This window comes from Azolla caroliniana, unplaced genomic scaffold (genome assembly GCF_043228905.1).
Source record: "Azolla caroliniana isolate FFs.n. ecotype wild unplaced genomic scaffold, voAzoCaro1.0.p SCAF_11, whole genome shotgun sequence".
In the NCBI taxonomy this organism is placed as follows: domain Eukaryota; kingdom Viridiplantae; phylum Streptophyta; class Polypodiopsida; order Salviniales; family Salviniaceae; genus Azolla; species Azolla caroliniana.
In genome coordinates, this window is record NW_028230446.1 from 10,568,890 (window position 1) to 10,581,157 (window position 12,268).

Here is a 12,268-nt window from a genome sequence, read left to right on the forward strand (position 1 = left end):
TGCGAGCAGTAGAGATCATGGAGAAGAACACCACCAGCAACCACTATTCTTGCATACATATGACCTGTCCATTAATGCACATCTGTGCATATAACATTTTATGTCAGATGATACATGAATGTATATAGATAGATATATGTATATGGATGGAGTTAGTCGTATTGTTTGAGGAGAGATTGAGAGATGAGAGGAGGTAATTTGGAACTCGGTTGAAAAATGTGAGAGAGGGCTGGGAGGAAGAAGTAGAAGAAGAAGAAGAAGAAGAAGAAGAGGGTGGATGGCGAGAATGAGTGAGGAGCGGTGGAAGGTGAGGGCGCGCTTGCTCGAGGAGCGCGTGAATGCCCTCTCCAAGAAACTTGCGTCCCAAATCGAGGATGCCGCCCATCTCCGCATCCAGCACCAACACGATACCGCAAACGTTGGTGCTACCTACCAAATCAATCCACCCTATTCTCTGAATCTCTAATTATTCCAATAAATTCCTTTGTGAAATCACCCCTCCATTCCGCCTCATTCATCAAATCGCCCTATCAGCTAATTGGCATGGTGTTTTAATGACTGCTTCATAGCCCCAATTCTTCCATCTCCCTACCCAAAATTCCCCTGATTAATAACTTCATAGCTGTAATTTATCAAGGCTTAATTAGGACAATTTGATGGCATACTATCTTAATTCCATTGCTAATTATAAGATTGAAATCTACTTAAATGCAGGTTCAATCCTTGGAAGAGGATTTGAGAGCAGAACGCGAGAGATGCCACAAGCTCTCTGTTTCCTTATCATCTTGTCGAAGATCAAATCAGAAATACAAAGACAAACTAAATAAATGCTTACCGTTAAATGATCATCCTTCTCATCATAACAATAATAATGATGATAACTATTGCAATTATCTAGCCATGTGCGAGTGTATGATTGAGGCTAACAATGCCACAGTTAGCAATAGCAAAGAAGCTTTACTCAAGAATAAACATCCCAATTATTGTAACAATAATCGCTACATGGGGATTAAGCCAGCTCTGATGAATCCACGCTCATTGTTTTCAAGGAAGGTCAAGCCTAATTACACTGCTACTCATCGGATCAGCACTAATCACTCCACAAATCATGCTTCTTCAGGTGCTCTTAGTAACTGTCGCAATGATCACAGTAATGTGGAACTTCTGGCTCATCGACTAATGCAACTAATTGGTGATGATAGTCAGGTCCTTAATTATAATTGTGGGTTGAAGCCATCAGATTCAGCAATGAATTGTGTTGATTGCAGCCAGAGTACGGCGAATCATATGATTATTGCATCTCCTAAACAAGGGAATAGTACCCCTATTTGTCCACTTAGGAAGTTTACTCAATGCAAAAAACAGATTAAGGTGGAACCAGAAGGTCAGATCAGCACTACAAGAGCTGACACTAATGTAAGAAGTACGAAGTCTGAAGACACGATAATGCAGAGAGATGATGATGTAATTATTAAGAGTAACAGAGAATTAAAAACAGACCGAGGCAATACAACAGACTCAGATAACGATAGTGATCATTCTAATAACGATGAGGAATTAACTAAGCCAGGCAATAATTATATCAATTTTGAAGCACTAACAGCAGAGAACGAAGCATTAAGAAAAGCCTTGCTATCTAGAAAACTGATAGAAATCAAAGAGCTTGAACAACAGGTACATGAACAGAGAGCATTCGTTAATCATTCTCCTCATGATGCTGATCAAGAAATTAAGCAGCTTAATACTGAGGCTAATTGCATGCATCATCCTGGTACAATCTGCATCAATAAATTATCAGATGATAAAAAGCTTGTCAATTGGTCTACTACATCGGATCCAGTGAAGTATTTTGACATGATGAAGGGTATAGAAGAAGATATATTAGAGAAGAGGATTTCAGGTTTGGCATTAGAAGGACAACTGGTTACGCAATTAAGCTCACTAATTGCATCTTCTGATGCTAATTATGATGCTAATCATCACTCTAACTATCATGAAGATTTACGACATCTATTGAACGCATTGGCAAGAGATGTTGTCCTCCTTAGAAAAGAAAATGAATGGTTAAAAACAAGGTTCCAAGGATGATCAATTGATAAGTCCAATAATGCAATTTATTGATGTGTTAATTATGAACCATCAAGTATGTAGATGTAATTATTAATGACAAATGTAATCATCGTCATTTGAATCACAAAATATTTTGCTATGAATGTTTGGACTAGCGAAATGCTTACCAAATCTTGGTGATCCAGTGTTTCAGATATAATGCACAATTCCATGTATAATGCAGGGATAAACCAGGATTAAAGTGATGAAGTCAAGGTTTTCAAGCAAACGGATACAACCATTATTGATTTAAGATGGATTTGCATCAAAATATCCCAAACTAAGTTACATTTAGATTGAAAATTTCTATATTTGCAGGAATCTACAATGCTCCCTTTTTTAATCACAAGTTAGTTAAATCTAAAATGTATGGATAATCTATGTTTAATGCTTTTCAAACTAGCACAAAAATCTGTGATCAACAGGATTTATTTCCAAGACGTAAAGGCTTTCTTCTAATGTTATCCATACTATTCATAAACGAAGTACATGCTACAATCAGAAAAGATATCAAAACTGGATTCCAACAAACAAAAAATATTGATTGATAATGCTTTAATGTTTCACAAGGAAACTTCGAACTTTTACTTCTATTTCTTAAACCACTTATACAAGAGCAATACTCTAGACCCTCAAAACTCATCCTTTTCCTCATCTGAGCTACTTTGTCTAGTATTCCAAAATAAAAGCATGTCGTGGATTCCTCAATCATCAGTTGTTTAGTCTGGAAATAATAATAATAATAATAAGTATTATAGTTTATACTCAGCATAAAGATGTACTTAAAAACGACGTGTTTGCTGCAATTACCTGATGCAACAGCTTCAACTCCTGGACCATGTAGCTTAGCATAGATCTCTCGAATATCACAACCCGTTTTAGTCTAAGAAAATAAAATAAAAAGAGCAAAGCAAAAACATACTTTAGATTTACTGTGTCAGGGATTTACACATCTTAGCAATAAATAGCAGTTAAGGTATCTTTTGAGACATAAATACAAAGTACAAAAGCTCAAACCTACATACCAGACACTGTTACCAACACTCAAAATAATCACGCAGTTGAACATGAATGATATGTTCAAATAGCAATAACCACCTACTAGATATATAATATTAGAAATATCTACTATATGATGATAACAGCATTAATTAAGCAAGCTTTTAATCTAGAGATGTTCTAAGACGTGACATACATTAAATGTTCCCAGGGAATTGCTATCCTATGCACACAAGTAAAAGAAAGCAAATAGTCATAATCATATATACCACCTTGTTTAAAACAAATATACAATGGGCTACATAAAGATATTTTCAAACATTCTCGTAAATCTAAACCTGCCATACCAAAGCCTGAAAGATTTTTGGGCTGTTGCACTGAGTTAACACACCATGCAAGCAACACTAGGAGAATTGTATTAAAGACTACATATCCTACATCAACCATAGAATCACTAGTCATGAATATGAAAAAAATGCCTGCAGATAGAAAGTGGTATAATATATTAACGTAAGAAATAAAGTAAGTCATTAAAACATGTACTAAAGATTATTTTATACCACCATGCAATCACTAGACATGAATATATAAAACATAGTGAGGTGACATAATGTTTTAGGGTGAACCATCAATATGAGGTATTTGCAGAGAACAAATGAATTGCTACAAGGGAATGTAATGAATTGCAATCACGAACGAAATTCACAAATGCAAAAAAATACATCTCTAGCCCAAGGCATAATTCATAGGGGAGCAGAAAAGAGAGCATAAATTTTCATTATAGAATCTTTAAATCCCTCGAATGTCCCAGATGCTATGCTAATGACTCACATCTTCTCTGTAACATTTTTATCCACAGATAAAGCACATAACATTTCAATAAAGAGCAAGACTGAACATGGCACAGATCAGAAACCTATATATCAAGGAAAAGTTGTAGACAAGCAACAAAATCTAGTAAACTTGAGGTAAACATAGAAAGAGACTATATCCAAAAGACGGTCCATAAAAGTATGGATATCAGGAAGTTTCCCCTAAATCTGTTCTGATCAGTCTATCTCAGAATTATGTAACTCAACCCGTAGGAATCAGCAACAGCTCAGTTCAAGCTTGAACCGAGCCTTTAAACCATTTTTAGCGGTTTAGCGGTTCGGTTCAGTTCAGGCATGAGCTTCCTTAACCAGTTTGGGCTCAGTTTGGGATGGGTCAAGCCGAACCGAACAGTTTTGGGCTGAACCAGTTAAGGCTAATCGGTTTGGCTAAACCGGCTCCTAAAGCGGATTATGCTTAGCTGGTTTGGCCAAACCGGTTAAGCCTTCACCAGTTTATGAGCCGGTTCGGTTGAAGTTTGAAAACTCCCAAACTGGTTACAGCTATAACAAGTTTCGTTTAGACAATGCCAAACCGGTTAAGCCGAAACTGAACCTTGCTGATTCCTATCGACGTGCATATGGATCTTTCAAGCAATGAAAGAGGAAGAAGGAAGAAGATGTGAGTAGGTTAATTAGGCAAAGGATGAGACTCAAGAGGACAATGATTAGTTATGCTGTGGAATTTAAGGTCAAAGATTCACAGACTAGGGGGTATGACATATCCTTACACTCCAGGGAATAAAATATAAAATAGCAGATCTGCATGTGAATAAAGAAAGAGTAAAGAATGACATACACACTGGACCCAATGATATTGTCGATGACGTCTTGATGCTGAAAGCACAATAGCCATTCAGTTATATATAGCTCAATCTGATAGGTGGTAAGGAGGATAGAGAGCAGCACAAACAGGACGATAGGTACCCAGAGAAAACGGTTATAATAGAGGCTACAAGATTGTGACAAACGATTTAATTTCAAGACAAGTCTAGATATATTTAAATGGAAAAGGACATGTTTAAATGTGTGTGTGTGCGCACGCACCCACGCACGCACAAGAGAGAGAGAGAGAGAGAGACAGAAAGAGACAGAGAAAGAAACTTTATCAGTAGTTTCACAGGAGCAAAATTTAGTATTGATATGAAGTTACGCATAACTTCACTGAGGAAGATCAAGTTCAACAATTGCTAAGTTCATAATTCAAAGGTACAATCATGTCCAGTAGTAAACAAGTAGAACAAGATATGCATACACCCAACAAGTTGGATGTATAATTGTATACATCATGGATTACCAGTACAGAGGAAAAAACGAGTTTCCAAGTTTGGAAAACAGAATGACAATGCCCAACTTAAGGAGAAACTTTCAATTCCACATTCACATACCGGCCCTTCACTATAATTAAGCTTACTATCCTTACCATGGTCAGAAAAGTGGAAACCTATAATATTTTTCCTTTTAAAAATTGTAAGTTATGACATTAATTTCAATCTTCCTGTTACTAGATCCAAAATTATTTTTCAATATTTCAGTCAGTCACAATGTCAATGACCATATTATTAGGCACAAATCTCCGATATCCTAGTTCTTCCAGTCTGCAACCGTAAGAATAAAACATATTCACGGATCTCCAATTTTTAAATCTGTTGTAATGTTTCCTAGCGTCTACCCCCAATTGGGAACTACTGTGGGATAACTAACATCAGGTAAAATAGCAATAGTTTCACAATTACTTGAATCATCAGAAAATCTGGAAGCTACATACCATCTCAATAGCCATCTCAATAAGAGATGATAGGCGTTTTGCTCCTCCATCCTCTGAACCCCATATGATTTGAAGAGCCATGGCTAGATTTTCCTCAACTGAGGCTCTAGAGTTTGTATATTTCAATGCATCGAGTAAGTGCACAACATGTTCTCTCAAATCAGTTTTCTGATCACACCGCCTGCAGATATATTCCATATTCAAGCCAATTGGCTTTACTACTCCAGCCATCTGGCAATCTAAGGCACATTTTATATGTGCTCCATGCCCACAAAACTCAGCACCTGGCAACCTTGCAAAGCATCGGACAGATGTGAAAGCACTATGGACAGAGCTCATGGTCTTTCCACACAATATACATAAGCACTCTCTGCAATAGTGTGGCTCGCTGCAGCAAATATCACATGGCATGACTCCTATAGCCCCTAGAGCTAGACTCTTGCCTTTCTCCAGACCACAATCATGGTTTCCTGCTTTACACCGCATGTCTTCTTCAACTCTCCTGATTTTCGGTACTCTATAGTGAGTCTATAGTGCTGCAATCACATACACAGAATTGTGATAGAAAATAATACTATTAATAATGAAATACTAAAGAAATCATCAAATATCAGAAACACCGGCTCACAGTTACCAATAAATTGCCTCTCTCTCTCTCTCTCTCTCTCTCTCTCTCTCTCTCTCTCTCCCCTGCCCCACTTTGCTCTCATCAAAGAATTTTGCAACCCATAGGAAATTATACATGTTTCCCCATGAATTTAATAACATTGTATCACCATTTTAGGACACTATTGATTAACCAGCATTTTCGCGCCTATTTATATCACTTGACAAACTGTTTTTATTATTGACACTTGATGCAATTGATGAGATTCGTCTTTCAAGGACATTAATATAACTCTCTTTATCCCTCTCTTCTCTAGAGTTTCTTTCTTTATCTATGACTTTCAGCTCATCATATCAGGCAAATAATTATACTCTCCCATAGTATATTGTACTTGAATGCTGGTTTCTTGGTTATATGGTTACTATATTTAGTATCTTCTTTTATTCTTTAATTTATAATCAATGTTTTTATTGTATTTGATGATCACTGTAACTTTGGCCTTTGCCATCAAGGTTTCCTTGCTTGCTTCAGACTCTTGTTGAGTGCAAGAATTTTTGAATCCAGTCAAGCTCCCAATATTATGGGATTACCTATCAGAATATCAATGTTTTTGTCAAGATTATGGACATGAGTGTCTCCATTTTCAGCCAGTTGTCTTGATGACATAAGTGCCAACCTTGGGTACCTTCATTTAGGGAGCTCCCATTTTCAGATTTAAGAGACATTGATATCTCATTTTTAATCTCTTTCTTTTCTCCTTCACTTTCTCTTTCTACTCCACGTCCTTCTGAACATCACCAGGGCTGTGTATATGACAGGCACACAGATAAGAAGATGGTCGTAAATTTGGTCTCATGCAAACGTACTACATTTCAGGTTGCTCATGTATGCAACTATGGCTGTAAGTTGTCTTGTCGATGAAGTTTTGGGTCTTTTGCGGGAGTTGATACAACATTTCAATTCATTTCTCTTTCTCTTTGGGCTCCTAGTCCAATGAGCACCATCCAAACATCACCAGAAATGCACATAGAACAGACCGAGTTGATTACATGGCATCTATTTTTACTCATCTTTAAAAATATGGCATTTTTCATTTGTATTTGCAAATGCATCTGCATTTCCTTTGTCCGACAACAAAGCATCATCATACTTATCTCTCTGTTCTTTTCTTCTTTCTACTTTCGCGTCGAATTCAAACATGAGCAGAAGTTTGCACAAACAGCAACAACAACAACAACATGTGAAGGAAGTAAAAAGGAAGCAATGTTCTTAAGATGTTTCATTAAGTGCACTTACATGGAAAGACTGATATATGTGTATCAACAGTAGAACGAAGAGAAGAGAACATCTAAGAAGAGAAAAGTACAGTAATCTTCTTTTCCATTCGCTCGATCTTCGAAACCAGAAGGGGAAGGGGAAGGGGAAGCAGAGGCTCCATCGAGCGGGAAAGAATTGGGGCGGCAGAATCCGATAATTACGTCTGCTTCTTCTTCTTCTTCTTCTTCTTCTTCTAAGTTTAAGAAGCTCCTTCAATTCGTAGCTACAAATAATGAGACTCCCTTCTCTTCTTCTTCATTTCCCTCCTCTTCATTTTTCCCAAAAAAGAATACATATACATATATGTACTCCATTAGTTAAAATATGTCCTTGCTTTAGTCCCCGTATCAGGTATCCTATCATTCTCAGCTACTATATACCCTGTGTATGTTGGTTGTACAAAACCTCACCACCAAACATCTACTTACATCTGGGCGACATCTCATATTTAACTTACACTTTCACATATGTATTTACCCGATCGGGAGGGGGGAACAACCAGCTGGGTACCACGTACTACCATCGTATATCCATTCTATTTTCTGCGGCAATCAATGTAGTACACCAACTTTTTCTGAAATTCATCCTCGTTAGTTTTGAAGCATCATGGGTTCCATCAATCTGCTCATATTGAGCCCTCAATGTAGTTATGAATATGTGCCATATTAGCTTAATAGGGTTGAGAATCAAGCTCAACATAGTGTAACGTGTGAACCACCCTTTGAGGATCCATGAGCACTCAAAGGTCAAGAGTCATACCACTCTCTACACATTAAACTATGTGTCATAGAATCATATTCTATGACACATAACTAATGGGTTCCACATTCCCCATTACCATAAGACTTCACATTCCTCAAGGCTCTAGTGAGAGAGTGGACGTTGTAGTGAGTAAATGAAGAGAGAGGGTGACCCTATATAAAGCACCCTCCTCCTACTTCATACTAAGTCGGTTGTGACTCCTTGTAATGATACATTTTGTATCTCCATTCTACTTGTGAAATATACACCTTCTTCTTGAGTATTTTATTTCTCTTGATTATCTATCTTGTGTTCTCTTCTCTCCTCTATTTTTCACACACACACACATAACACACATATCTATTCTGTTGCACAAGAATCACCATCGATTCGTTACATGGTATCAGAACAATTTGGTAGCTCGATCTAGCCCTTTCGCCTCATCGTGATCATGTGTTGTGCTCTACGCCAACATTCAAGAAGAACCGGCTCATCGCTATTGTAGTACCACTACATAGCTCGTGTTCGAGAGAGAAGGAAAAGAAGAAAGGAAGCTTAATCGACAATGAATGCTCAAATGGGGAGCGCTCTCCCTAGCGAGAAGTTGGATCACAACAACTTTGCATCTTGGGAGTACAAGATGCACCAATACCTTGTCAGTCAAGGTTATTGGAGTTACATCAAAGGAGCACAAGAAAACCGACCCACCCGAAAGACGCCGACTACGCAACATGGGAGCAAGCGGCAAGTCGAGTGATGTATTGCTTGGCGACATGTGTTCACGACCACATGTTCGACTACATTCGAGAAGCTGAGACGCCAAAGGAAGTGTGGGAGAATCTTCGTAAGATTTTCGCCACCAACACAACTGCGAGAAAGCTTCAACTCCACCAAGAGTTGAACAACATCGAACAAAGGGATATGTCCATCACTAGCTACACCTTGAAGATCAAGGAGATTTGTGATGCACTCAGCTCGATAAGCGTAAATGTGGAGGATGACAAGATGGTGTAAATATGCCCCGGCGGCCTTGCACCACGGTTCGGCGCGATGCAGATCATCGTACTAGCATGGGAGAATCTGCCCTCCTTCGATCTTCAATCCATGTTGTTGGTCGAAGAGAATCATGTTCGAACAAGGAGCGACGCCTCGGAAGGCCACATACTCTACACGCATTCAGACGGAGGAAAAGGACGTGGTCGTGCAAGAAGAGGCTGATTCGGCCAAGGACGAGGCGGACGAGGCCGGAGTTACGAAAACAACTCTCAATTATGGCAACAAGATGGAGGCCATCGAGGAACCTTTGGAAGAAGGGGGAGCCACCATTCCGGTCCGAGTCGACAAAACTCAATCGAATGCGGATATTGCGGAAAAATTAGTCAACGCGAAGAAGAATGTCGTAAGAAGATGCGCGAGTCGGCTTCCACTAGCCAACAACTCACCAACTACACCACCAACTCCAAGTATGACGATCGTGGCGGAATGTTCGTGATGAAACATAGAGCAAATTCTATGTTGGCTTCTACTTCAACTAGTGCCTCGGGTCTAGAAGACGTATGGTTCGTCGACTCCGGTGCTTGTGCGCTTGTGCGCTTGTCGCTGTTCCCCGACATCCTAACTGGGAAGAGATACGCTCCCTCAGGCAGGTGAGCTGCTTCGTTCTAATCCAGGTACCGTTCCGTATCCGATACGTGACCAGGGAATGAACCGGCATAGCTATCCAGACAATGACACGGTCCTCCCTTCCTCCCTATTCTGATTGCTTGATCCAAGATCCCGGTGGTCCCGTCTTATTTCTACACATCCACGCGGAAATTCGCGACATTCCAGTGTATTATTGTATGAGGCAGATGATGCTCTAGAGGCTAAGACTGTCATCAACAGGCATCTAATATCTGTCTCGCCTTTTCAACAACCTCGAAAGCAAATGCGTGCAACTCAAGTATGGAAAACAGTATCCACGATTACATTATGGACCTTATGGAAGTATTGATGTAAAAGAGGATATGATTCCATAGTACCCCTTCTCTCAAATATATTGCTAGAATTATGGGACAACCTACTAGTGGTAGTGCGTGGGTAGTATGACAATATGTCGGGCCCTTCGAAGGTTGTTCTTAAGAAAAGGAAAAAATCACTGCAATTATGGAGGAAGTTGCCTCTATTCACGATCTCCTCTCAAGGACCAATCTGGAAATATCATCATCCCTGGCCCTTCCCCTGATTATCCTTTTTGTATATCATACTCTCTAAATTGTATAGTTTGTAGCCTTATGGCGTTTTTTCTTAATACTAATGAAGGAAATCTTTTTGGAAAAAAAAAAATCGCGACATTGGTGAACCCGACGTGAAAAGGGCAATAGAGGAGTCCGAAAATGAGAGGAAGTGAACTCGTGGAAGCCATGGCGGCGGCTGTTGATCGTCTGGTGAATGCTCGAGAGGGCACAGGCGCCCTGGACAGAGCTGTTGAATCGATAGTCGCCGTGATAGGCCGTTTCAATAGCAAAGATGCAACTAGCTATCTGGAGGCCTACCGGGCCAAGATGGTGATGGGGAACATATCGGAGGACAGACGGCTGGCCGAATTCCCTCGAGTCGTTGCACCAAGCATCCACGCCGAGGTGCTCGAGGTGCGAGTAGACTACCGTAATTGGGCAGAATTTGAGGGGCAGCTCTTCGAAAGGTACGGTTTCAACGACTCACTCCAGTTGTCGAGGGAGGACTTTATGGATTGGGTCGAGAGCCCCGACAAGGGACGGAATACATCGGCCCTGCTTTACGAGTTCGAAAAGCGGTTCGCGCGGCTCTTGATGCTAGACTGGATCGTGCTCGATACGAGCAAGGTCTTACTGTTTGTGATGCCAGTCGATGTGCTCACGGTCGACTGGGCCATGGTCCAAAGAGTTTGCGGTTGTTTCAACAAACGGCGCGATTGGAACGACGCGAGGTCCTCGATGACCCGCGCGGGTGCCAGGAGGAAGACGGAGGAACCGGTTCTGACGAGAGCAGACAAAACGAGACAGTGGCTCCAGGCGGGCAAGGGGCTGACCAATGTGATCGCAGGACCGTCCGGGGGCGCATGGGTCCAATGTGATAAACCCGAAACCCGAAACCTTAAACAACCCTAAACCCATTTCATATCTGATACGCAATCGGGAACCAAACCGGCGAAGCTATCTAGACAGTGACACGGTCCTCCCTTCCCCCTATTCTAACTCCTTGGTCCGAGATACTGGAGCTCCCATCCTATTTCTACGCATCCACGCGGAAATTCGTGGCAACGTGTGCAAGCTTCTGCACTTGAAAAGTTAAATCTGGCCGACAACGATACCGAACAACGCAAGATGCTAATCACAAAGGAAATGTAGTCCGACAAAAAGACAAAGCTCAAAGAATTGCAATGGCAATACAAATATGTGTTTCCATGATCATTTGAGGACATGCAGGTATTTGATCCGGTGTTTAGTTGGTACTAGATTAATTTAAATAAGATGCAAAGCGGGTGCGACAAAGGAGGTATCATCTAAACCCGAATTATGCAGTTAAAGTAAAAGAAGAAATTGACAAACTGCTACGAGTCGGTTTTATTCAGCCAGTTAAAAGGGCTACTTGGCTCAACCCAACAGGTGTAGTACCCATAAAGAATGATAAAATTAGAGTATTTGTGGACTACCGAAAACTAAATGTGGCCACGATACCGGATGCATTTTCGTTACCATTTACAAACCGAGTGTTGGATGCAGTCTTAGGTCATGAAATTTATAGTTTCCTTGATGGATTCAATGGATATAACCAAGTTCAAATGCACCTTGATGATCAAGAAAATACAGCTTTTGTCATTGAATGGGGAGTATTTGT

General features: G+C 40.1%; 2 protein-coding genes across 2 annotated transcripts; one reads left to right on the top strand and one right to left on the bottom strand.

Moving 5' to 3' along the window:
• The first annotated feature begins 277 nt into the window (after positions 1-277).
• Positions 278-2,368, top strand: LOC147857747 (uncharacterized). Its single transcript, XM_087327556.1, has 2 exons — positions 278-418; positions 715-2,368. The coding sequence occupies exons 1-2, from the start codon at positions 278-280 to the stop codon at positions 2,086-2,088; spliced, it is 1,515 nt and encodes a 504-aa protein (XP_087183682.1). The 3' UTR covers positions 2,089-2,368.
• A 262-nt stretch (positions 2,369-2,630) lies between these two features.
• LOC147857748 (uncharacterized) lies at positions 2,631-7,785 on the bottom strand. The gene is made up of 4 exons (XM_087327954.1): positions 7,649-7,785; positions 5,746-6,281; positions 2,920-2,992; positions 2,631-2,833 (listed from the first exon to the last, which is right to left on the bottom strand). Exons 2-4 carry the CDS (start codon positions 6,229-6,231, stop codon positions 2,829-2,831), a joined length of 564 nt encoding a protein of 187 aa, XP_087184080.1. The 5' UTR covers positions 6,232-6,281; positions 7,649-7,785; the 3' UTR covers positions 2,631-2,828.
• Positions 7,786-12,268: the final 4,483 nt, after the last annotated feature.